Source organism: Choloepus didactylus, chromosome 22, assembly GCF_015220235.1.
Source record: "Choloepus didactylus isolate mChoDid1 chromosome 22, mChoDid1.pri, whole genome shotgun sequence".
Taxonomy (NCBI): Eukaryota; Metazoa; Chordata; class Mammalia; order Pilosa; family Megalonychidae; genus Choloepus; species Choloepus didactylus.
This window is the reverse complement of record NC_051328.1, coordinates 43,470,203-43,493,273: the sequence shown is the minus strand read 5'-3', so window position 1 is coordinate 43,493,273 and position 23,071 is coordinate 43,470,203. Positions and strand designations below refer to the sequence as shown.

Genomic DNA, 23,071 nt, shown 5'->3' with positions numbered 1-23,071 from the left:
GGACACAGGCACATGGTGGGTGTTGGCCTGGGCTGCGATACCCAGAATGGCCCCAGGTCATGCTGGGTCAGCTGGCGGCTGCTCCCTGCTGTCCCCGATCCGAGGCCAGTTAATGGGGGCGGGGAAGGGTCCCAGCCTCCAACCCCTTCCCCGTCCGGTTGCAGGAGCCCACTGACCTGACTTTCCCACTCAGGACCCCCAGGACCCCCTTGCCTGCCTGGGTCCAGCCTCCCCGCAGGGCTGAGGGCCCCGGGCTCTTCCTCTGTCTCTGGGTGGGGTGGGGTCCCTTGCCCCCTGGACCTTGGCCTCCCCATCTGCCGAGGGGGTGACGAAACACGCAGTGCTGATACACCGTTGTCCCTGGGAGCGTGGCGGAGATGTGTCCCCTGTGCTGGGGCCTGGGGGTCCAGGGCCGGTGTCCCCGCACCCACGTGCTCTGGGACGGGCTGACCTCACCCACACTGGCCATCACGCCTCCTCCAGGTCCCCGCCCCGCCCCGGCCCGTGTCTCCCCCTGCGGCTGGTCGTGGCAGCTCCCCCAGCCCTCGTCTATGGCGGCTGTCTGCCGGCTCCAAGGCCCTCGCTCCGGGCTCTCCTGCCCCCCTCTTTCCCTCCCAGCTCCCCAGGAGGCCAAGGCCCACGGTGCTGTGGGAGGCGGAGGCTGTGCAGCCCGGTCCGAGGTGGACGAGGGGAGCAGCGGGGTGCCGGGCTGTACTGGGAGCTGGCAGCACCCAGACTCTGTTTGTCTTCTGGGCCCAGAGCCCGGGGCCCCCTCGGCCCCAAAGTGACCAAGCCCTGCCCCCCATCACGAGGAGCAGCTGGGGTTTGTCTCCTGACCCAGGCTGGCAGGATGCCCTGCCCCTCCGGGTGACTGGCTGCGTGTGCCTTTGTTTGCCCAGGATGCGGCCCCAGGCGTGTGGTGGGGCCTTGGGAGAGCACCCGGCCTTGCCCGGGGATGGGGGCACCTGCTGCAGGAGCTCCACAGCCCCCTGGGGACGCCAGGGGGAGAACAGGGATCTCCTTAGACACCCCCACGCCTGTGGGTCAGAACCGGGGAGGTGGGCAGGCCCCAGCACTCTATGCCTGGGGGCCCCTGTGGTGCATCTTCTCAGCTGGGAGGGGCTTTTGCTGCGTCCGGAGCCCCCGCCCCGGTCGGCTGGAGCCCATGTGAAAACCACGTCCCCATCACCGCTCCCTGCCCAGCACCAGGCCCGGGCTGCGCCTCTAAAGCGGGGATGGGGGCTCTCGCGAGGGTGAGTGGGCAGCGCGGGCTGTGATGGTGCGGGGGGGTGGGGACGCCAGTGCCCGGGCCCGGCCTCTGCTTCCTGGTCGGATTCCACAAGACGCCCTGCATCCCGCCCGGCCGGTCCTTTGTGGGACTTGCTGGGGCCTCCTGCTCGGGCCTCGGGGTGCCCCCCGGCCCATGATGCCCACTCAGTGTCCGGCATCCCTGGCACATCAGACCGTGGGCTCCTGGGTGGCAGAGACCGGCGGCAGCGGCAGCCTCAGCAGACGACTGGATGGGTGCCCGGCTGCCCCGGGCTGGTGCCAGCGGCGAGGAGAAGAGGCCGCCCTCCCTGAGGACAGCGCTGGGCTGGGCGGGAGAGGCAGGCACAGTAGGCTGGAAAACAAAAAGGCACTTTAGAAGCTTTTGCCGTAAATGCATTTCCCTTCTTCCTCTTGGGCCAGATTAGATTGATTCTTTTTAAGGAATGTGTAATTGTTGAAAAACTTCAGATTTAAAAGCGCTGACCTGTCGCTGTCGCCCCAGGGTGTGACAGGAGGGGAGGATCTGAACCCGGGTGGCTCCCTGGAGGGGCAGACCGGGCGGCCCAGGCCGAGCGGAGCCACCAGCCGGGGCCTCCAGCGTCCCTTCGGGGTCACAGAAGGGCTCTGGCCCCAGTTGGCAGAGGGAACGGGCTCCGCTTCCTGTGTTTGTCCTGCTCCAGGCCCCGTGCGGCAGTTTCCGTCCGTGTTTCCGGCTCACCCTCCTGACTCTGGGCGGCTACTGGTCACACCTGGGGCCACCAGCTGCCCCGGCTGCGAGGGACGAGCCAGAGGCCGGCCTGGGTTGCGCAGGTTCTTAGGCCCACGGCCCCGTCTGTCCCCTCCGCCTCTCGCTGTTTTCTGGCCTCCCAGGGACCGGGGTGAAGGGTGGACACTGAGATACAAGAGCTGTGGACGCCTTCCCTGGGAGGGCAGTGTGGGGAGCACATGGCCAGGCCCGGCCTGGGCCTTGGGGTTGGAGTGTGGGGCGGGGGCTCCCTGCAGTTGCGGTCACGGCTCTGCAGCACCTCAGGTTCCTCTCTGGTCCCCAGCGGCTGGTGGTGGCGTCGCGTCTCCTTAAGGCCAGCGCTGAGGGGGCCTTGAGGCCAAGCCCCTCCAGCTCCACCGGGCACGGGGAGGGCTTTGCCATTGGCACCCAGCGGTGCTCATGGTGGACAGACAGACAGCTCCTCTGAGGCAGCGGTTGTGGTGGACAGACAGACTGAGCTGGCAGTCATGACAGACAACCCCTCTGAGACAGGCGACCCCCTGAGCAGTGGTGCCCTTGGTGTGGCTGACACAGGTGCTGCCCCGGGCGCCTGGAAACCATCCTGTCCTTGGCAGAGCCCTGGGAAAGGCGCCTCCTGACAGTCCGCCCGCCCGGGTGGGCCTGTGGGGGCGAGTGAGGCCTGGGGACCTGGGCTCGGGGGCTCCGTCACCAGCCGGCTCTCCCCCGGCCCTCAGTGCCCCACCAGGCCCCGTCCGTCCCCTTCCAGGACGCCGTGTCCTGAGGGCAGGTCACTGGCTTTGTCCCCAGGTCCGTGCAGGTTGAGGTCATTTCTGGCTGGCAGGGCCCCTGCCCGGGTGTGAGGGGCAGATGACGGCAGTGGGAAAACAGACCCCCTCGGAGCCCCTGCTTCCAGGCTCAGGCTTCCCCAGGTCCCCTCGCTGGGCCAGCGAGGAGTGGGGCGGCCGGGAAGTGTGGGAGCACCTGCGAGCCTGCTGCCCATCGCCCCGGTTCCGGAGGGGCAAGGCTGGGTCGGTGCGGGGCGGCCTGCTAGAGGCAGTGGTGGTTCGGGGGGCAAGGGGGGCAGCAGGCCCCAGACCCACAGGCTGCCTTGGGGCTGTGGGCCACACCTCCCCTGGGCCAGCCCTGCTCAGGCACCCAGAGAAAGAGCAGGGACCCGGCATCCCGACGGCGAGGGCAGAGTGGGGCTGGGGGTGCCCCGGCTGGGGGGCGGCTCCCTGACTCGGTCCCCGTGTCAAGCGCACAGGACTGTGCGCCAGAGAAAGGCCAACGTCACCGCAGGCTCAAAAATAAGGTTTAACCAACAAGCAAAACCAAGAGACGGGAATCGGTCAGGCCTCGGCCTCTACCCCCAGGTGCCCGGTGCTGCACGCGTCCCCGTGGGGAGACGGGGCCGGGGGCAGCCGCCTGCCTCTGGGGGTGCACCTGGCAGTGAGGGCGGGCGCTGGCAACCCCAGCCCTGCTGCGTGTGCTGACCGCCCGGTCTCTCCGCAGCCTGCCTGTCACGTGCCAACCTCCTGTCACTCGTCTACCTGCTGTTCCTGCTGCTGCTCCCCTGGCTTCCGGGCCCCACGCGGCACAGCCTTCCAGGTGAGCCGGGCAGGCGGGGGGCACGGCCCCGGGGCAGAGAGGGTGTGGGCCGCAGGCTCGGGGCAGGGACCCCGTGGGGGTGAGCTCCCGCCCCAGTTTTCACAGCCTCAGCTAAGAGGAGGGGTCCCCAAAGGTCACGGGGACGGGCAGGTCCCTGTGGAGGGCTCAGCGCCACGGGCGGCCCCTCTCCAGCACGGGGCCAGGCCGCTCTCCTCCCCCATCCATCCCGGCCGGCCCTGGCTCCCTCGCCTTGGGGAGGCCGCTGGCACCTCTGACCTGTGGATGATTGTGGTGCTCGGGTGGGTGTAGCCTGCTTGGTGCTACAGGATTTTGAGGTCTCAGAGGGCAGGGGTGCCTCGTTCCTGTACCCGCCAAACAAATAGAAGGGTTGGGGGATGGTCCCGGGCCGCTGTGTCCACGGGAGGGTCTGGGCAGGGAGGGGCACAGTCCCCAAGGCCCCTGGCACGGAACAGAGGTCAGAGGCCAGAGGCCGACAGGGTCACCTGGGGACTGCAAGGAGACCCTGTTGCTTGGCACGTGGTCCTCTCTGTCTTCAAGGCCAGTGGCGGCGGCTCGAGTCCTTCTCATGTCCCCTTACTCTGCACTGACCCTCCCTCGTCCCTCGTCCGCCCGAGGCCCTGGTGGACGCAGCCCCTGGGTAACCGAGTCCTCTCCTGGTCCTAAGAGCAGCAGCCGTGACCCCTGCTCCCTCAGACCTCCCGCCTGGGAGGCCCCTGCCCGGGCTATTGGCGGTTCTGCCCCCTGAGGGGCCACCCCTGGTCCGGGCGGGACTGAGGTGAGCAGGGAGGGGTCGAGGAGCACTCGGCAGGGGACACAGGCGGAGCTGTGGAGGCCGGAGCTGCTGGGGACGGCGGCCACACACTGACCCGGGCCGGCCCTGTGCCGTGGACTCACCTGGGCGTCCCCCCATCTCCTGGCTGGAGGGCCAGCCGGTCTGTCCCCCGGCCCTCAGCAAGCACGGCCCATTCCCTCCATTCTCGCCTTGTGTGCAGGGTCGAGAGCCGGGGGGTGGGAGGAGGCCGGAGAGGAGGGTCACCCAGGGAGGATTAGCGTTAGGGGCAGGGGCTGCTCGGGGGCCCCTCCGTCTTTCTGTCCGTCCAGCCCCAGAGGTCCTTCAGGGCCACTGCCTGGGCTTTCTGGGTGGGCGCGGGAAGTGGGAGCCCCGGCCGCGGGCTGTGCAGCCGCAGCCTCTCGCTGGCGTCTGGAGGAAGCACTGACACTGCCTGGAGGGTCCCCACAAGCCCTGAGCCCCCCACGGGGGCTCTGCAGGAAAGTCTCCACCTCGGGCCGGGCTGGCAGCCAAGTGCCGAGGCCGTGTGGATGGAGGAGGTGCAGCGCCGAGGACCCACCGGGCCCACCAGGGAGGGGAGGGGGTGCCAGGGCTGCCCGGTCAGTCCTCGAGGGACAGGAGGTCACCCGTGTGCACCCTGCAGCTGTGGGTCCCACAGATGCTCTTCACCCTGCAGGGCAGCGGGCGCCCCGGGGTGGGTGCAGCAGATGGGGAAGGCCTGGGGGAGAGAGGATGGCAGGCGACCCCGGGGGGTGGGACCACACGCTCGCTTGCTCCAGAGCCACGGGGGATGGACAACCCTGGGCGGGAAGGCCCCTAGCGGGGCGTGGGGGACCCACCACCCGGCTCCAAGGCGGGACGACCCTCTTGCCTCCTCATCGCTCCTGCCGAGAGCCCCCGACCCCCAGCCCCACTTCCTGTGGGGTCCCTGATCCTGCTCTGGGTGGGAGCTGAAGCCCCTCTGCCCGCACCCAGAGGTGGGGTCAACTGCCTTGGGGGGCCGAGCGGCGGGGAGGGGACTGGACAGCCCCTCACGCTCCCTCTACCCTGAGCAGAAGTTTCTGAGCAGCACCCGGTCAGGGTGCACGTTCCCGTGGCTCCAGGACACCCAGCTCCCTGCCCCCACCAGCCTCCGCTCGGCACCTGGCAGAGGCGTGGGGTCCACCCCAGGGAAGCACTTGCTCTCGGTTCAGGGTCAAGTCCCCTTGGGGTCACACAACTTGGCCCCGTGGCCCCCAGGCCGGAGAGTCCAGGGCGTTGGGAGCCAGGGGTCTCAGTGAATAGAACGGGGGACCCCTGCCCCGTGGAGCCTGGAGGGAAGCTGGGGATGGGGGGCGTCCCAGGACCTTCAGGGTCAGGGAGCGTCCCTGGGGGTGAGGCTGGAGGAGGAAGGCTGTGCAGGGGTCCGGGGACTTGAGACACCCCAGGCCACTGACCCCTGCTGACCCCTGCTGACCCCTGCTGACCCTCTGCCTCTCTGGCTCACCCCAGCCTGGCCTGGGCAGGAGACAGACACCCCCACCCACAGCTGGCTCTGGAGCCTGGGGTGGTGTCGCCAGGACCCCAGCCAGGGATCTGGTGGCCCAAGAGGTGAACTGGGAAGATAGCAGGGAAAGAGGAAAAAAAATGGGGAAATGGTGACGCCCGAGATGGCTATCAGGGGTGGCTGTTGGGAGTGGGGCCATCCGTCAGGCTCAGAACCGGGGGGCCCCACACCCCTGCTGGCTGGGGCCTGGGGCCAGGTGCTCCCCGTCTCTGACCCTCCCACCTGGTCCCGTGGGGGCCCCTGTGCTGCCAGGGCTGGACGGGGCCACTGTCCCCAAAGAGCGGGGGGAGCTCGTCCCCACCCTGCAGGGGCCTCCAGGCAGCCCCGGGCGGAGCTCCCGCCGTGCTCCAGCCTGGGGTCGGGGCCCGCGGGACCACCCTGCAGGAATGTGCTGCCTGGTGGATGAGCGGCTCCCAGGAGGGCCCAGGGCCGCAGGGGGCAGTCCGGCAGAGGGAACCCCCAGCAGAGCCGCCCTCCCTGTCTGCTGGCTCCAGGGGTCCCAGCAGGGAGGCGGAGCCGGCTGAGCCCTGACGGCTCTGTCTCCCCTTCGGGAGGCCCCAGCACCCCGTCCCCTGCTCTTGGCCAGGACCCCGAGCAGCGTGGCCCAGCCGCCCTGGCTCGCTCTTCACGGCTCCCCCCACTCTCCCCCCTTGCTCACCCGCCTTGCAGGGCAGGGGTCTGTCTGTCGGAGGCCGGGAGGGACCACAGGAACCAGCACACTGGAGGAACGGGCCTCTGGGTCCCCCTGAGCACACAGCCTCGTCTGTAAAGTGGGGTGCACTGTGGCGATGCCCCCAGGCTGCCCTGAGTTCAGTTAGGTGGCCCGTGTGTGTGAAGGGGCAGGGGGTGTCTCCGCCTTGCCGGGACTCTGGATGGGCCAGAGGTGGCTGCTGTGTGTCGTCCACCAGCCACACAGCTCCTGCCAGCCTGGCCTCTGCTCCGCGGACCCTGGCTGCGCCAGAAGGAGTGGCGAGCACATCTGTGGAGCCAGGCCCCGGGGAGTGGAGAGGGCCCAGCCGCACCCCGTATTCTCGGGGTCCAGCCTTGGCCCTCAGGCTGCAGGGGGTCACTGCCCACGGCCCCCCTCTGCGGACTGAGGAGCCTGGGCGGGGCCTCCTGTCGCCTCCCTGAGCAGCAGCCGCAGGGTCACAGGCGGTGACTGCCCACTCTGCCTGCCAGCCGGGGCCTCCCCACAGCGTCCACAGGGGCCGGAGGGACAGGAGGGCGCCCGCACTTGCCCGCACACCCGCAGGCGCTCCTTGGCCCACCCAGACACAGGCCGCTCTCCCCACGAGGCTGAGTCCGTCCGTGGGCTTGGTGGCCCCTGGTGGTGCCCTCTGGGCTCGAGAGTGTCCCTTGTCTCCCCGACAGATGCCCTGTCTGGGAGGGTCAGTGTGGGCACCATGCACTGGCCGCGTCCTCTTGGTGGCCGTCCCCCTGGTGCCGAGGGCAGCAGGACCGCCCTGTGAGGTCGCGGTGCTGCTTCTCTGTTCTTTTCCTGCGTTTCGCTCACCACTATGTCCCCAGGGCCGAGTGGAGGAGCCCCCGATACTTGCTGTGTGAATGAGTGACCCCGCAGGGGAGGGGCAGGGTGGGCAGCGGGTGTGGCTGGCGCCGTCCCTGCTGGTTCTTTGGCCCTGTGGCCCCGGGCCTGTGTCCTTGTCTGGACAGGGGTCAGCGTAGTGCCCACCCCCACGCTGCTGGGAGCTCGGGGAGGGCTGGAGCGGCAGGTGATGGGGGTGGCCCCTGTCCCGGGGGCACTGCTGGGGCATGGCGCCCGCGAGGGGTCAGGGCCGCTGCCCTCCGCTCCCAGCCCGCGGTCCCCGGCCTCAGCCCTGCTCCTCCCCTGCAGGTCCCACTGGCCGCCTGCTCCGGGCCCTGCTGGGCCTCAGCCTCATCTTCCTGCTGGCCCACCTGGCCTTCCAGATCTGCCTGCACACTGTGCCTGGCCTGGACCAGCGCCTGGGGCCTGGCTGTGAGTTGCTGGGGACGGGGGGTGGGGTGCAGCCCCCTCAAGTCTTCTTGGGGCGGGCGGCTCCCTGCAGCTGGCCCCGTCCAGGTCCACTCCGCATGGCCAGGCCTGGGGCAGGGGTAGTCCTGGAGCCCTGGCCCGGTCTCCTTGGTGCCCCTCACCTGGCAGCATCTTCCTGGGGCTCCCCAGCTCTGAGCTGGGGCTCATGGCCAGTGCTGTGTGGCCTCGTTGGGGTCTCGTTGGGGTCTCAGGGAAAAGTTGCCTGCTCGCTGGCCTGAGGCCAGGCCCCTGACTCAGCGGGCCCCCCAGGCTTCACCCCCTCTGGGAGCAGGGCCCTGGCCTCCCTGCCACTCCCCGCTGGCCTCTGGGATGGGTGGGGCCCCCGCTGGCCCCGAGGGTAAAGGTGGCAGGGACTTGAGCTCGTGCACCCCTGGGAACTGTCTGGGGGCCCTGGAGGTGGACGCTTCTGTGCGCGCCCCCCAGGCTGCATGGCTCCCCTGACGTGGGCTCCTCTGTCCTTTCCCGGCAGGCAGCCGCTGGGAGACCCTCTCCCGACACATAGGGGTCACCAGGTAAGAGCCCCCCTGGGACCCCCCACTGGGTAGGGCGTGGGTGGGCCTGGCTGGTCTCGGACGCGGCCTCCCGCGGCTCTCTGCAGGCTGGACCTGGAGGACATCCCCAGCACCACCCGGCTCGTGGCCCCGGACCTGGGTGTCCTGCTGGTCGCGTCCGTCTGCCTCGGCCTCTGCAGCCGCCTTCCCCGGCGGGCCCGGCGCCCCCAGGAGCCGGTAAGGGGTGCGGGTGGGGTCCAGCCAGTGGGGGCTGTGGAGATCATGCCGTGGGGGGTTCCCCCACCTGATTCTACTATACGCATCTTCCCCTCTAGTCGTCAGGCTCAGCCCACGCCTGTCGTGGGGAACACGGTGGCAGGGAGGCAGGGAGCCCCCACCCTGGGGTCCCTGCTGTTCAGCCTGGTGTCTGTCCCCCTGAGGCCTGTTTTTAGGGGCTCCATCTCGGGGTGGGATGTATGTGGCACTTAGAGTCCGTCTGTCAGGGGTGTCCCTAATGACCATCCAGCCTGGGAATCGGCCATCTGGGCAGATGGCTGCCAGCAGCCTTTGGAGCAGCCTCTGCTGTCCGTGCAGCGCCAGGGACACCGGCCAGGGGGCGGGGCCAGGTCAAGCTCAGCGGCTCACAAGGCGCAGGGGGTCCGGCCCTGGGAGTGCAGGGGTCCCCACGGTGGCAGGGGGTGGCTTCAGGCCATGGTGGCCATGCTAAGCCACTTGGCGCCCCGCCCCCAGCCCCAGGGAGCCCCCCTGCCCCCCAGTCTTGGTCTCAGCCCAATAAGGCCTGGTCCGCGAGACGATTTGTGAGCCTCCAGGTGTCCCGGCTCAGAGCTCCCGCCCCGGAGGCCCCAGGGACGCGGGCCCCTCCCGGCCCAGCCCTCGCTCCCATTTGTGGGCGGCTGGTGCTGGTCGGGCTTGGGGCCTCTGACTGCAGAGAAGCCGCAGGTCCGGGATGGGGGCTTCCCATGGCCACACAGCGGGCAGGGTGGGTGGTCTCAGCCCCCGACTGACCGCAGGCCAGCGGCCTGCTGGCCCCACCTCATGCCACCCCCACCTCCGAGGCCAACACAAGGGGCTCTTCCGGCACTGGTGGGTCGAGCCAGGGCTGGGTGAGTGCCCACCTGCCCTCGGGGCTCTGGCCGGGGCGCAGGGCCAGCCCCCTGCCCCGCTGCCCCCGGCGCGCCCCGCTGCCCCCGCCAGCCCACGGGGTAGGGCCTCTGTGTTCCTCATTAGCTGAGCCAGGGATTCCGGGAACAGCTCCACCGGGGCGGGCGGCAGGTGGGCCGGGCCAGCTGCCCTGGCTGGGACTGGGGACTGGACCCTGGAGCACCGTGTATCTGGGGACTGGTCACCGGCCTCTCCAGGCCTTGGTGTCCTCCATGACAACCTGACCCCGGGCGCAGCCGGTGTAGACGGAGTTCTCCTCGTTACGATCCTGGAGTGGTGGGGAGAGGGTGCTGCCGCCACACGGCCCCTGCCTGGCACACGCACACACCCCGGCACCTGCTGTCCCGTGCAGGTCCCGTCTGCAGCATTGGGGTGCTGGCCTGGCCAGGGGCAGCTGGAGGCCTCCCGGCACCTGTCGCTCCCACGCTGCAGCTGCCTCTGTCCTATCCACCCCCGGGATGTCCATTCTTCACAGCCCTTCTAGAAGATTTCCCAGGCCGGGGCGAGGCTGTGGGAAACCAGCTGCTTCCCCGCCTTCAGCACCCCCACCCAGCTGGTGTCCAAACCTCCTCCGAGGGGCTTCCCTCCCCGTGGCCGGCAAGGTGGGGCTGGGGGTGTGAGGCCCCTTGGGTGATGATCCAGTGTCATCCCCTCCACCCCCGCCATGTGGCCTCAGAGAAGGGGTCTCAGGCCCCGCTCGCCCTGATGGCCTGTGTCCCCCATCCCGGCCAGCAGCTGGGGCGACCCTCCCTGCCGGCCTGTGGCCCCACCCTCCCGGCCCGCCAGCCCCATCTCTGGCCAGTTCCCACCGGGCCCAGCTCAGGCTGCGTGGGGGCCGGGCCCGTGCGCTCGATGCGGTGGGCCTCTTGCAGCCGGGCACGCTGGCGCAGCAAGGCAGCTGAGCTGGGCCGGAGCCCAGGGCCGTCTGACGCCACAGCCCGTGTTCTTTCCACCACACCCTGATTTTCCCCGGTGTCTGGGAAACAGCTCCAGTTTGGAAAAGTTCTAGGTGGCCAGGGAAAGCGGGGCCCGCTGGGTGCTTCCCCTCCCGCTGACAAGGCCGGGCGTGGGCAGGGTCATTCCAGCCTGGCAGCAGAGCTGCCCTCCCTCCAGAGATGGGCGAGGGCAGGAGCGGCCCCTCGGCCCCCAGGCAGGGCTGCGTCCCAGGGCCCGTCCCCTGCCCCCAGGGGCCTGTGGTCTGTGGGGGAGGGTGGGCTCTGCCCTGCCCCATGCGGGACCGGGGACAAGTCGTGCACCCTCTTGAACCCCAGCTTCTTCCCTCACAAAGAAACTCTTTGTTCCCACCGTGGGGTCTGCAGACAGCAAGTACGGGGCGCTCCCCAAGCTGTGCCACGCTGGGCAGGCCGTGGGGGCTGGCGGGTGTCCTCTCCTTCCTGCTTTCTTCTCTGAAGAGCCCCCTGCCCCGTGGCAGGTGCTCTGGGGACAGATGTGGAAATCCCGGGGCTGCCCCACCCCCAGAGGCCTCAGGGTCCAGATGGGGAGATAAGATTGGGGTGCTCAGGGTGTTCCGGAAGAGCCTGCGGTCAGTCCTCGTGGGCCTGACCTCTGCCCCTGTGGCCTTGGCAGGATGACGAGAGGGGCACAGACGCCGACCGCCAAGCAGGGCTGCAGGGTATCTCTGAGCCGGCCCCCACGCGGAGGTCACAGCTGGCTGCCCGGTTCCGGGTCAAAGCCCACTGGCTGCTGGTGGCCGCTGGCCGCACGCTGGCCGTGGTGCTGCTTGCGCTGGCAGGTATGCACGGGCCGGGCAGGGAACCCTCGGGCCCACCGTGGCAGGCAGCTGCGGCCCCGGCCGTGACCCATGCCTGCCACCCACAGGCATCGCGCACCCGTCCGCCGTCTCCGGCGTCTACCTGCTGGGCTTCCTGGGTGTCTGCACCTGGTGGGCCTGCCACCTCCCCGGCGGCCCCGTGGGCTTCGGCGCGCTCTGCGTCGCGGTGGGCTGCTTTGGCGCCGGGCACCTCGTCTGCCTCTACTGCTACCAGGCACCCTTCGTGCAGGACTTGTTCCCGCCCTCCAGCATCTGGGCCCGGTGAGGCCTGGGCGGGCGCCCGTGCTCCCCCCACTGCACCCTGCGCCTCCCGTGCTCCCCACCACACCCCTTGCTCCCCCACCGTGCTCCACCTCATGCCCTGTGTTGCCCCCCTATGCGCTGCATTCCCCCCACTGTGCTCCCCCCACTGCACCCCATGCCCCCCAGCACCCATGCTCCCCCACCACACCCCGCACCCCGCACTGCACCCCCTGCACCCTGTACTCCCCCCACTGTGCTCCCCCCACGCCTGCCTCGGTCTGGGTGCTGGTTGGTGACGTCCAGCTCCGTCGTCAGGGTCTTTGGCCTCAAGGACTTTGTGGGCCCCACCAACTGCTCCCGCCCCCACGCACTGGCCCTCAACGCTGGGCACGACTGGCCGGTCTACGTGAGTCCTGGCGTCATCCTGCTCCTGTACTACACGGTCACCTCCCTGCTCAAGGTGCACAGGCACTGCCTCCCGGGCCAGGTGAGCTCCGCGGGGTCCTGAGGGACAGCTCTGCCCGCAGGGGCTGCCCCAGGCCTCAGAGAGCTGGCGACCCCCACTTCCACCACCCAGCTCTCGGGGGCCTGTGCAGGCAGCTGGCAGCTGGTGGCAGGTCTCCTGGGGGCTGAACTCACAGCCTGGGTCTCCCCAGGGGAAGGGGCCGGCCGGTGAGGACGAGGAGCAGGCCGTGGAGCTGACCGAGCTGGACCAGCAGCCCCAGAGCTGGGCCAGAGTTGCCGTGAACGGGGAGGAGGCCCAGGTGAGGAGCCAGGCTGAGCAGGTGGGTGGGTGGGCCAGAGCCCACTGGCCCCTGGCTCAGCTCCCCGTCACGGGTCTTCTCCAGCACAGGGTGTCCGTGCCCACGGGGCCCGGAACAGAGGCAGAAAACTGCATCGTGCACGACCTGACCAGCCAAAGCCCCAACCAGCAGCGCCCCCGTGAGTGGGGGTGGGCCCTGTGCGCCGTCCCTCCCAGGCCCCCTCCGTCCCAGCACTCCGTGGACGCGCGGCCAGCTCCCCACCTCCCACGGGGCCTGAGCTGGGGCCTCAGGGAGCCACGCCCTGGGACGGACCACATGCACAAAGCCAAGGGTGACACGGCCTACTGTGTCCATTCAGTCCTTCTGGAGGCCCAGAGAAGGCCAGGGGTGTGCCTGGGGCCACACAGCAAGTTGGGCACCCACGTTGCAGGCCCCTGCTGGGCCTGGTGCTCAGCCCCCGCGTGATCCCCGGCCTCCCCTGCAGGGCAGCACCGGCCGGCTGAGCCTAGGGCAGCGTCTCCCCTGCACGGCCTTGGCCGCTACGTCATGGACCAGAGCTACGTGTGCGCCCTCACCGCCATGATGGTGAGCCGCTGCCGCCCACAGCCCCTCCGGGTGGGATCCAGCCATGGGCAAGAGCGTCCCCGGGGTGGGGGTGAGGAGCAGAGCCGGCCGGGCCCTCCCTGCGCCCCGGCCGCACTGACCCGCCCGCCGGCCAGGTCTGGAGCATCACCTACCACAGCTGGCTGACGTTCGTGCTGCTGCTCTGGGCCTGCGTCATCTGGGCCGCGCGCAGCCGCCGCCAGCTCGCCATGCTCTGCTCGCCCTTCATCCTGCTCTACGGGCTGGTGCTGTGCATCCTGCGCTACGTCTGGGCCATGGAGCTGAGTCCCGAGCTGCCTGCCTCCCTGGGCCCCGTCAGCCTGCGCCAGCTGGGGCTGGAGCACACCCACTACCCCTGCCTGGACCTGGGTGCCATGGTGAGCAGGCTCGAGCCATCAGCCTTTGACCTGTGTTTGTTGAGTGAATGACTGGGCGATTGCATGCTGCTGTGCATGGTGGGCGAGACACGTGTGGGCCGGGGGGCCGTGCTGGGCTACCGTGTCTGGTCTGTGGGCATCTGCATGACCTTGCACACGTGACAAGGGTAACCTAGGAGGCTGCATGGTGGGTGGGCACATGCAGACCTATGTCCGTGATCCATGTGTGCAAACGTGACGCAGCTGTGTATGTGTGTGTGGACTTGCGTGAGCGAACGTGTAAACCTGTCGGGGGCCTGTGTGTGAGAAAGCACAGGTGTGTTTGTGCCCGTAGACGGGCCTGGGGCAGGGGGGCTGGCACCTGCAGGGATGGGGGCGCCTGTGGGGGTTACCCCAGCCTTGGCTGTCCCCCGGGGCCGCCCTCAGTGACCGCCCGTTCCAGCTGCTGTACACCCTGACCTTCTGGCTCCTGCTGCGCCAGTTCGTGAAGGAGAAGCTGCTGAGGCGGGCGAGGCCCCCGGCTGCGCTGGGTGAGGTCGCCCGGGCGGGTGATGGGGCGGATGGGGGCGGGGTGCGCAGAGTGGGCGTGGCGGGGGCGTGGCGCGCGGAGTGGGCGTGGCGGGCCCGGAATCCACGCCCCTTCTCCCGCCGCCGCAGAGCCCGCGCAGGCGCAGACGCAGGCGCAGGCCCTGTTCCGGAGCCTGGGGCAGCTGGTCACCGGCGTATACCCCAAGTACTGGATCTACGTGTGCGCCGGCATGTTCATCGTGGTCAGCTTTGCTGGCCGCCTCGTCGTCTACAAGATCGTCTACATGTTCCTCTTCCTGCTGTGCCTGACCCTCTTCCAGGTGCCGGGGGCCCCGAGGAGGGCGGGCTGGGTGGGGGTCCCACGGGTGGGCGGCGGTCCGGGTGCTGGAGCTGCGTCCCTGCCGCAGGTCTACTACAGCCTGTGGCGGAAGCTGCTCAAGGCCTTCTGGTGGCTGGTGGTGGGCTACACCATGCTGGTGCTCGTGGCCGTCTACACCTTCCAGTTCCAGGACTTTCCCGCCTACTGGCGCAACCTGACAGGCCTCACCGACGAGCAGTGAGTGGCTGCCGTGGGTGGGTGAGTGGGCGGCCGTGTCCCCGCGAGGCCCTGACCCCCGTGTCCGGCAGGCTGGGCGACCTGGGCCTGGAGCAGTTCAGCGTGTCCGAGCTCTTCTCCAGCATCCTGGTGCCCGGCTTCTTCCTGCTCGCCTGCATCCTGCAGCTGCACTACTTCCACCGGCCCTTCATGCGGCTCACCAACCCCGAGCTCACGCCCATGCCCCGTGCCCGCCCCCCGGGCTGTGCCCACCGGTGCGCCCCTCACCCCCTTCTCCGTCTCCGGGGGAGTGCGGCTGCCTTGGGTCTCCCCTCATGGGGGTGCCTGGAGTCTTGACCTCTGTGTCCTGGCCCCCAAAATGGGCCCCAGAAGGCAGGGCAGGCGGCAGTGGGGTTGGGGTACGGTCCTGCAGCAACAAGGCCGTGGTCCCTGCCCGGCGGTACCCAGGAGCCTGAGGTGTTGGCTGTTTTGGGGGCTCCACAGGATGGGAGGCACACGGGGGTCAGGGGCAGGAGGTTGGCCAGCTGCCCAGTGCCAGAGCCGGGCGGGGTCTCCGATGCTGCCGACGGTTACATCGCCATAGGGCGTCCAGGGCCCTCCCAGGGGACACGGTGGGGGCAGGTGTGGGGCGGGGGCGACAGGTGTGGCCCTGTCCCAGGCAGGACGCGGCGAGCGAGGCCTCCCTGCTGCTACAGCAGGAGCCGGAGCTGGAGCCAGAGGACGCCCCCGGGCCCTCGCAGCTGAGCGCCACAGCGGGCCCCCACCAGGCCGAGCAGGGCCCCGAAGGTGAGTGGGCCAGGCCCACCGGGCCCGCGTCCCCCAGCCCTTCCTGGCCCAGGGCCCCCTCCCCAGAAGCTGGAGCTCGGCAGTGGACGGGAGGTTGGAGGGTGGCCCCGGGTCCCCTCACTCCCACTCGCTCCCCACAGCCTCGGCCAGCAAGTGGGGCCTGGTGGCCGAGCGGCTGCTGGACCTGGCGGCCAGCTTCTCGGACGTCCTCACGCGCGTGCAGGTCTTCGTGCGGCGCCTGCTGGAGCTGCACGTCCTCAAGCTGGTGGCTCTCTACACCGTCTGGGTGGCCCTGGAGGAGGTGAGGCGGCACAGCTCGTCGGGAACGGGGTCGCTGCGGGGCCCCAGAGGCGGCTGGGTGGCCTCCTCGCCTGCCCCCGGCCAGCACTGCGCTTCCTCTCCAGGTGTCGGCCATGAACTTCCTGCTGGTGGCGCTGTGGGCCTTCGCGCTGCCCTACCCCCGCTTCCGGCCCATGGCCTCGAGCCTCTGCACCGTCTGGACCTGTGTCATCATCGTGTGCAAGATGCTGTACCAGCTCAAAGTCGTCAACCCCCAGGAGTACTCCAGCAACTGCACCAAGGTACCGGGCCGGGCGCCCCGAGCTCCTGCACCCCGCGGCCTTCTGCTGCTTGGATTGGCCGGGAGGTGGGGGCTCCCTGGAGGAGGTATCTCTGACACGGCCTGTGAAGGACAAGAGGCACCCCCACCCCCACGAGGGCATCCCTGGGACCACCCGGGTTGGCGGCGTCCGGCTGCTCTGACCTCTGACACACATGGCCCCTGCCTGTGGCCTCCCCCTTCCCCGAGTGCCCTGCCTCCTTTAGGGAGGGTCACATGCCAGCCCCCCCATGTCCCTGGCTGGTGGCCGCTGAGCCTGGCCCGGAGCTGTGGCCCTGGGATAGGGGCAGGCCTGGGTCCCAGGCCGGGGGCTGATGTGTCCTCCTGTCTGTCAGCCCTTCCCCAACAGCACCAACCTGCAGGGGACAGAGATCAGCCAGTCCCTGCTCTACCAGGGGCCCGTGGACCCCGCCAACTGGTTTGGGGTGCGGAAGGGCTTCCCGAACCTGGGCTACATCCGGGTGAGTGAGGGGCCGTGGCAGCAGGTGGGGGGTGGGCAGGGCGGGGTGGTCACCCTCTGACAGCCCCGGCTCGCGCCCCAGAACCACCTGCAGGTCCTGCTGCTGCTGGTGTTCGAGGCCATCGTGTACCGGCGCCAAGAGCACTACCGCCGCTGGAGCCAGCTGGCCCCACTGCCCGCCCAGGCCGTCTGCGCCACCGGCACCCGCCAGCTCCTTGACCGCAACCTGTTGAGCTGCCTCAAGTACTTCGTCAACTTCTTCTTCTACAAGTTTGGGCTGGAGGTGAGGTTAGAGGTCAAGCCCCTCCCTGCGGCAGGCTCAGCCCCTGGGGGCTGCGCTGGCCCCTGTCAAGTGTCCCCTGTGCATTCTCTGCCTCCAGTGCGAGCCAGAGGCCCTGCCTCTGGTGTGGAGGGGCAGGCCCAGTGAAGGGCCTTGAAGGGCACCCCTAGAAGGACTGTGGGACCCCCGCTGGCCCTGTCCTGACAGTCTGCTGGCCCACACCCTGGTGCACTGCCACCAGGAGGCGGCAGGCGGGGCCTGGGGCTGAGCCCCTGGGCTGGGTCAGCTCTGAGCTTGCACAGGGGCCTCCACCGCGAGGTAGGGACAGCCAGGCGGCCACGGCGGGTGCGTGTGACACAAGCGGGACCGAGGCTGCGGCTGGGGCTTGGGGCCCAAGACCCGGCATCCCCTCTGCCGTGACAGGGGTCGTCTAGCTGCTCCCTCACTGCTCCCCTGGCGCTACTGCATCTTGGGGACCCCTGAGCTGAAGACTCACCTCGCCCGCGCCCCTCCCACCCCCAGGTCTGCTTCCTGCTGGCGGTGAACGTGATCGGGCAGCGCATGAACTTCATGGTCATCCTGCACGGCTGCTGGCTCGTGGCCATCCTCACCCGGCGGCGCCGCACGGCCATCGCCCGCCTCTGGCCCAACTACTGCCTCTTCCTGGTCCTCTTCCTGCTCTACCAGTACCTGCTGTGCCTGGGCATCCCCCCTGCCCTGTGCATCGGTGAGCCTGGCGGGACTCCCACCCACCCTGCACCCAGCAGCACCTCCTGGGAGGGCCTCCCGGCTGCTCGCCCACCACCTTGCACCACTGCTTTTTTCCTTTTGTGCCCAACTCCCTATTTTGAAGAACTTGAAACCATCAGAAAAGGAGTGGTGAGAACAGCCCAGAGCACCCATCGCCCCGGCTGGCGTGTGAGGGGAGCAGGCCTCTCCCGGCCACAGCCCACAGCCACTCCGCGGGCCCACGTGCTGGCCGTGGGATGAGCCCCTTCCTGGAGCTCGACGTCTGTCGCTGCAGGACCCAGTGGCCGTGTGCCGCCAGCCTCTTTCATGTCCACAGTGCCATGGAGAGCCCCGGCCGGCGGTTCTGCAGGACTTTGGGTCTGGGTGTTGCCGGGGGCGTTTCGGGGCTCGTCCCGTGGCTGGGGAGGCGTGACCCGGCCGCTCCCGCGCTCAGGCGTCCACAGGCTGCGCCGGCCTCGCCGTGGGCTGTGAACGGGAGGTTCCCGAGCTCGCTGGTCCTGTTACTTTTATGAGCGGGTACGCGTCTAAAGCAGAGCTCCCCTTTCTTGTTTCTCACCTCCCCCCTTTCAGACTTTTTTAGCGTCCTTGTGGATTTGTGGACTTTTTCTTTTCTAAATGGCTCATTCCGTCGTTCACTTTCACTTTGAAATTGTTCTGGTTGGTCCATGGGAGCCCTGCGAGCTGGTACTTTTGGAATGTCCCCGTCGGCTGGTGATCAGCCAGGCTTGTTGGGGCGTGACGTACCGAGGAAAACACAGCCTTCCTGGTGCAGTGCTCCGTGAGCTCTGACTCACACGGAGTCACGTGCCCGCCACGGCCACGGGGGGCTGGAGAACCATCCCGGCCCCTGGCCTCCCTCCTGCCCCAACTGTGGCCACTGGAGCACCCATCTGCCCCTGTCCAGTGTCGCCTGCCCCCGGACGTCATGTAAATGGACTCCTGGGGATGCTGCCCTGGGTCCGTGTCTGTCACACAGCACAGTGCTCTCGAGATCCACCCATGTTGCTGGCCGGGTCTGTGGTTTGTTTCCTCCTCGTTTTGCTTTTTAACTTTTTATGTAGACTTCAGACGAGTTGCAAAAATAGCCGTTTCCAAATAAACACCCTTGCCCAGTTCCCCCTAATGTTGGCATCTTCCAGAACCCTGGTGCAATGAGAGCTAGGGCGTGACTGTTAGTGCATCCTGTTACTTTTAGCTGAGTTACGGGCTTCGCTGGAATTTCCCCGGATTCCTGCCACCCCCCTTTTCCCACCCCAGGATCCCGTCCGGGGCCTGCAGTGCCCTGAGCCTTGCTTCCCTCCGCCTCCTCCGGCCCGGGACGGCCTGTCAGCCCTTCCTCACCTCTTGTGTCCCTGATGCTCTGGAGGAGCTCCAGTCCGTCACTTCGAGGACCGTCCCCCATCCGGGATTGTCTGCTGTGTTTCTCTCACTGAGGTTGTGGGTTTTGGGTGAGAACAGGATGTGGCTCCTTTGCCGGTGCCTTGTTCCTGGTGCCGTCACCGCTTGGTTAAAGGGGCGTCTGCTGAGGTTTCTTCTGTGTGAGTAATAAGTATCAGTGTTGGAGGAGATACTTTTACACTGCAAGTAAACTTTCTCTTCAGACTGTGACCCACTAATTTTAGCATCCATCAGTGGATCTCACTTGCAGCCATTATTAATTTGATTTTTTATTTCCCTTATTTCTCTTCTATTTATGACTTGGAGTTCTCCTATAAGGAATAATTTTACACACACACACACACACCCATTTATTTGTTCAGTTGTTTGTTTATATTAGAGTGGGCCCAGAGGTGTTTATTTTTCTTTGGGGTTGGACTCCAGTTACTTTGTGGCCCAAATAGTTCCTGCTTCGGCCACTGGGAGTTGGTTGGAGGTGGCGGCTGTGCCCTTTCGACATTCCCTGTCTTTTTCCACGTACCCCTTTACTTTCTGATCCCAGGAGATGCTTGCCCTGGCCTGGCCCTGGCGTCAGCCACTGCTCCAGGAGCTCCAGCTCCTTTTGTCGGAGGAGGGTGATGGCTACCACTGCTGGGGCGGGCTCGGTGCCCCGGTGTCACCGCTCCGAGGCCCTCTCAGGCCCTGGCGTCAGCCACTGCTCCAGGAGCTCCAGCTCCTTTTGTCGGAGGAGGGTGATGGCTACCACTGCTGGGGCGGGCTCGGTGCCCCGGTGTCACCGCTCCGAGGCCCTCTCAGCTGACGGTGCCCGGAAACACGAGTAGACGGGCTCCGTTCCTGCCATCTCCAGGCAAAGCACCACCCTCCAAAGGTCCTTCGTCCGTGCCTTTCTTCCTCCTCACCCCATCCGGGAGGCTGGGCCCTACATTTGTGTCCTGTTAGGGTGTCTGGCACGCTCTGCCTTTCTCCCAGCTGTTTGTTTTGTTTTCTACACGGTGAAACCCACTCCCTGTGGTGTCGAGTTGTGTGGGTTTTGACAGACGCAGGGTCCATAGTAACTCCACCGTGGCATTCCTCACACAAGCCTCCCCTCGCCCCCAAACTTCCCGTATGCTGCCCCACCCCTGGCATCCTCTGTCCTCATGGTTCTGCCTTTTCCAGAATGTCATGGAAGAGCAATCGTGAGAAATGTCGCCTTGGGTCTGGCTTCTTTCACTTGGCAAAGTGCACCCAAGAGTCGTGCCTTTTGTCACGGACATCAGCAGTTGGGGTCCTTTTCCTTGCGAGTGGGACTCCCTGCCTCGGATGCGGCCCTCTGACCCTGCTCCGGTTGAAGGGCGTCTGGTTTGTCTCTGGTTTGGAGCTGCTCTAGATGAAGCTGCCCTGAACACTGCTGTGCAGGTTTCTGCGTGACCCTAAGTCCTTGTTTCTCCGGGTTAAACGCCCGGCAGTGCCACTGCGGGGTCACGTGGAGGTGGAGGCCTTGTTTTTAAGAAAAGGCCAAACTATTTTCCACAGTGGCTGAAGACATTTCTGTCCCCACCAGCAGTCTTCAGGGTCCTTTACGTCTTCTGAATTCAGGTCCTTTATCGGATACGTGTTTTGCAGATATTTCCTCCTAGTTTGTAGCTTGTTTTTTCATTGTCTTAACAGTCTCTTTTGCAGAGCAGAAGTTTATAATTCCTACGTAGTCTACTCTATCAACTTTTTCTTTTATAGATTGTGCTTTTGGTATTGTATCTCGGAAAACTTTGCCTAAATTACAGATTTTCTTCTGTGTGTTCTTCTAGAAGTTTTATAGGTTTATGTATAAGTTTATGATCATTTTGAGTTAATTTCTGTGTTTTGTGGGAGGTATAGGCTGAAGTTCTTTTTTTATTTTTATTTTTTTTGCCTACAGATGTTCAGCTATCCGCACTGAAGAGTCTCCTTTCTCTTTGGATTCCCTCTGTACCTCGTTTGGGATACACGTGGCCATGCGTGGCTCTCCTTCTGTCCCACTAATCCACTGTGCCTCCTTTCTGTGACACTGTCTTGATTCGGTGACTTTATGCTTGGTCTAGACACAGGCAGTGCGAGTTCTCCCACTTCGTTCTTTTTCAAAATGGTCTTGGCTCTTCTAGCTCCTTCCCTCACCTTCCTGTGCCGGCTGGGCCTCCGCTCTGCTGAAGGAGACCGATGGGCACGGGCAGCCTTGCCTGGTCTGCGGTCTCGGGAGTAAAGTGTCGAGTCTTGCCACTGGGCACGGAGGCTCATGGAGCGGCCCTTTCATCAGGCTGAGGAGTTCCCTTCCAGGGCTCAACTGCCGAGAGCATTTGGGAACAGGGGCTGGACTTGTGGGCTGCCTCCTGCGTCCACACGAGGGTCACCTGATGTTTCCTCTTTGCTCTGCTGATGTGAACCACACAGACTGACTTTCAAATGCTGGGCCGTGATGTCTGGTGGTTTTATGTATTAGCTCCTTCCATTGCTCCCGTTTTGCTCCGTGGCCTGTCCTTCCTGTGCTCTGCCACGTGGGGCCTGGCTTGTGGCCTGTCTGTCCTTAGAAGTGTCCGTCTTCCATTAGATTTCAGGCTGGTGGGTTGTCCTGTCAGGCTGATGGGTTCAACTCAAGTTAGGATTTTATAGATTCCAGAGCTTTTTCTTGTTGCGAGGGAGTGAGTGGTGTCCTTCCTACTCTTGTGCCCCCTGGGTGGAAGCGAAAGGCCCCCGTGACTTTTGGGCCTCCCAGACCACTGTCCACCCAGCAGCCCAGGGAATCATGGTAAAACTGCAGCTGATGCCCTGGCTTCCTCTGAGGCGTGCCGGTGGCTTCCCAGCCCTGGCCCACGGGTCCCTGCAGCGGTGGGCCCCCAAGCGTTCAAGCCCCTCGCCAGGTGGGGTTGTCGGTGAAGGACTGCAGCCCCCCGAGGCCACTGCTCACTCTGCGGATGGGACGGAGTCTGGGCCCCGCATGGCCTGGCCCTTCTCCGATGCGCCCCCTCTGCCCACAGACTACCCTTGGCGCTGGAGCCAGGCCGTCCCCATGAACTCTGCGCTCATCAAGTGGCTGTACCTGCCTGACTTCTTCAGGGCCCCCAACTCCACCAACCTCATCAGTGAGTGCCCCCGCCCACCCCACGGCCAGGCCACGAAGCCCCGGACGCAGCGGCCAGCAGGGGGCCCGGGGAGGGCTCAGGGCGCCTGCAGACCTGCGCTTGCCAAGCTGGGTGGGGTCCCCGTCTTGGGCAGGCCCCCCCTTCGTGTAGGCATGTCCAGGGGCAGATTCACTGCGTGCATGGTCCACACGACCAGGACGTGCACACGCACACAGACACATGGGTGTGGGCACTGACACGCACAGCCCCGTGCACAGACGAGGCCAGCCCTGGCCTGGGCCGATGCACTTGTGTTGCTTCTGCAGCAGCGTGTGCCCCCCCACCCCCTCCCACGGCACGGCCGGGCGTCTCTTCACTGGCCCCTGACCCCTGCGTCCCCGCAGGTGACTTCCTTCTGCTGCTTGGAGCCTCCCAGCAGTGGCAGGTGTTCTCGGCCGAGCGCACCGAGGAGTGGCAGCGCGCAGCCGGCGCCAACACTGACCACCTGGAGCCGCTGCGCGGGGAGCCCAACCCCGTGCCCAACTTCATCCACTGCAGGTGGGCCGGGCGCGTGGGGGTCCGGGCAGCCGCGGCCCCTGAGGCAGAGCCCCGTGCGGCGTGCCCCTCCCTGCCCTCGGACGCAGCGGGCACCAGGGGCCTTCCGGACATGGCTCACCCGGCCCCCACGGCAGGTCCTACCTCGACATGCTCAAGGTGGCCGTCTTCCGCTACCTCTTCTGGCTGGTGCTGGTCGTGGTGTTCATCACGGGCGCCACGCGCATCAGCGTCTTCGGCCTGGGCTACCTGCTGGCCTGCTTCTACCTGCTGCTCTTCGGCACCAGCCTCCTGCGGAAGGACACGCACGCCCGCCTCCTGCTGTGGGACTGCCTCATCCTCTACAATGTCACCGTCATCATCTCCAAGAACATGCTCTCGGTGGGCCGCTGCCCCCCGCCCCCACCTGCCCCCCACCCCGCCCCCCACCTGCCCCCGCGCTGACCCTCCCCACGCCCTCCCCCTGCCCCCAGCTCCTGTCCTGCGTCTTCGTGGAGCAAATGCAGAGCAGCTTCTGCTGGGTCATCCAGCTCTTCAGCCTCGTGTGCACCGTCAAGGGCTACTACAACCGTGAGCGCGGGCCGGGGCGGGCGGGCGGGCGCGGTGTGGGGGGTGCGGCC

At 67.0% G+C, this 23,071-nt stretch overlaps 1 protein-coding gene across 2 annotated transcripts in view; it reads left to right on the top strand.

Annotated features, from left to right (window-relative positions):
- The window catches only part of PIEZO1 (piezo type mechanosensitive ion channel component 1), a 49,028-nt gene that overhangs the window by 17,160 nt on the left and 8,797 nt on the right, over nucleotides 1-23,071 (top strand). For both annotated transcript variants that reach the window (XM_037815763.1, XM_037815762.1), the window contains exons 2-26: nucleotides 3,509-3,604; nucleotides 7,814-7,936; nucleotides 8,463-8,505; nucleotides 8,592-8,721; nucleotides 11,254-11,419; nucleotides 11,506-11,719; nucleotides 12,017-12,188; nucleotides 12,358-12,465; nucleotides 12,550-12,643; nucleotides 12,950-13,050; nucleotides 13,185-13,445; nucleotides 13,888-13,975; nucleotides 14,103-14,293; nucleotides 14,381-14,529; nucleotides 14,601-14,783; nucleotides 15,188-15,315; nucleotides 15,456-15,616; nucleotides 15,720-15,896; nucleotides 16,270-16,395; nucleotides 16,477-16,677; nucleotides 17,197-17,401; nucleotides 21,813-21,917; nucleotides 22,301-22,454; nucleotides 22,589-22,832; nucleotides 22,925-23,021. In XM_037815763.1, the coding sequence (XP_037671691.1) occupies nucleotides 3,509-3,604; nucleotides 7,814-7,936; nucleotides 8,463-8,505; nucleotides 8,592-8,721; nucleotides 11,254-11,419; nucleotides 11,506-11,719; nucleotides 12,017-12,188; nucleotides 12,358-12,465; nucleotides 12,550-12,643; nucleotides 12,950-13,050; nucleotides 13,185-13,445; nucleotides 13,888-13,975; nucleotides 14,103-14,293; nucleotides 14,381-14,529; nucleotides 14,601-14,783; nucleotides 15,188-15,315; nucleotides 15,456-15,616; nucleotides 15,720-15,896; nucleotides 16,270-16,395; nucleotides 16,477-16,677; nucleotides 17,197-17,401; nucleotides 21,813-21,917; nucleotides 22,301-22,454; nucleotides 22,589-22,832; nucleotides 22,925-23,021 (3,717 nt within the window). The remainder of the gene's footprint in view (nucleotides 1-3,508; nucleotides 3,605-7,813; nucleotides 7,937-8,462; nucleotides 8,506-8,591; nucleotides 8,722-11,253; nucleotides 11,420-11,505; nucleotides 11,720-12,016; nucleotides 12,189-12,357; nucleotides 12,466-12,549; nucleotides 12,644-12,949; nucleotides 13,051-13,184; nucleotides 13,446-13,887; nucleotides 13,976-14,102; nucleotides 14,294-14,380; nucleotides 14,530-14,600; nucleotides 14,784-15,187; nucleotides 15,316-15,455; nucleotides 15,617-15,719; nucleotides 15,897-16,269; nucleotides 16,396-16,476; nucleotides 16,678-17,196; nucleotides 17,402-21,812; nucleotides 21,918-22,300; nucleotides 22,455-22,588; nucleotides 22,833-22,924; nucleotides 23,022-23,071) is intronic.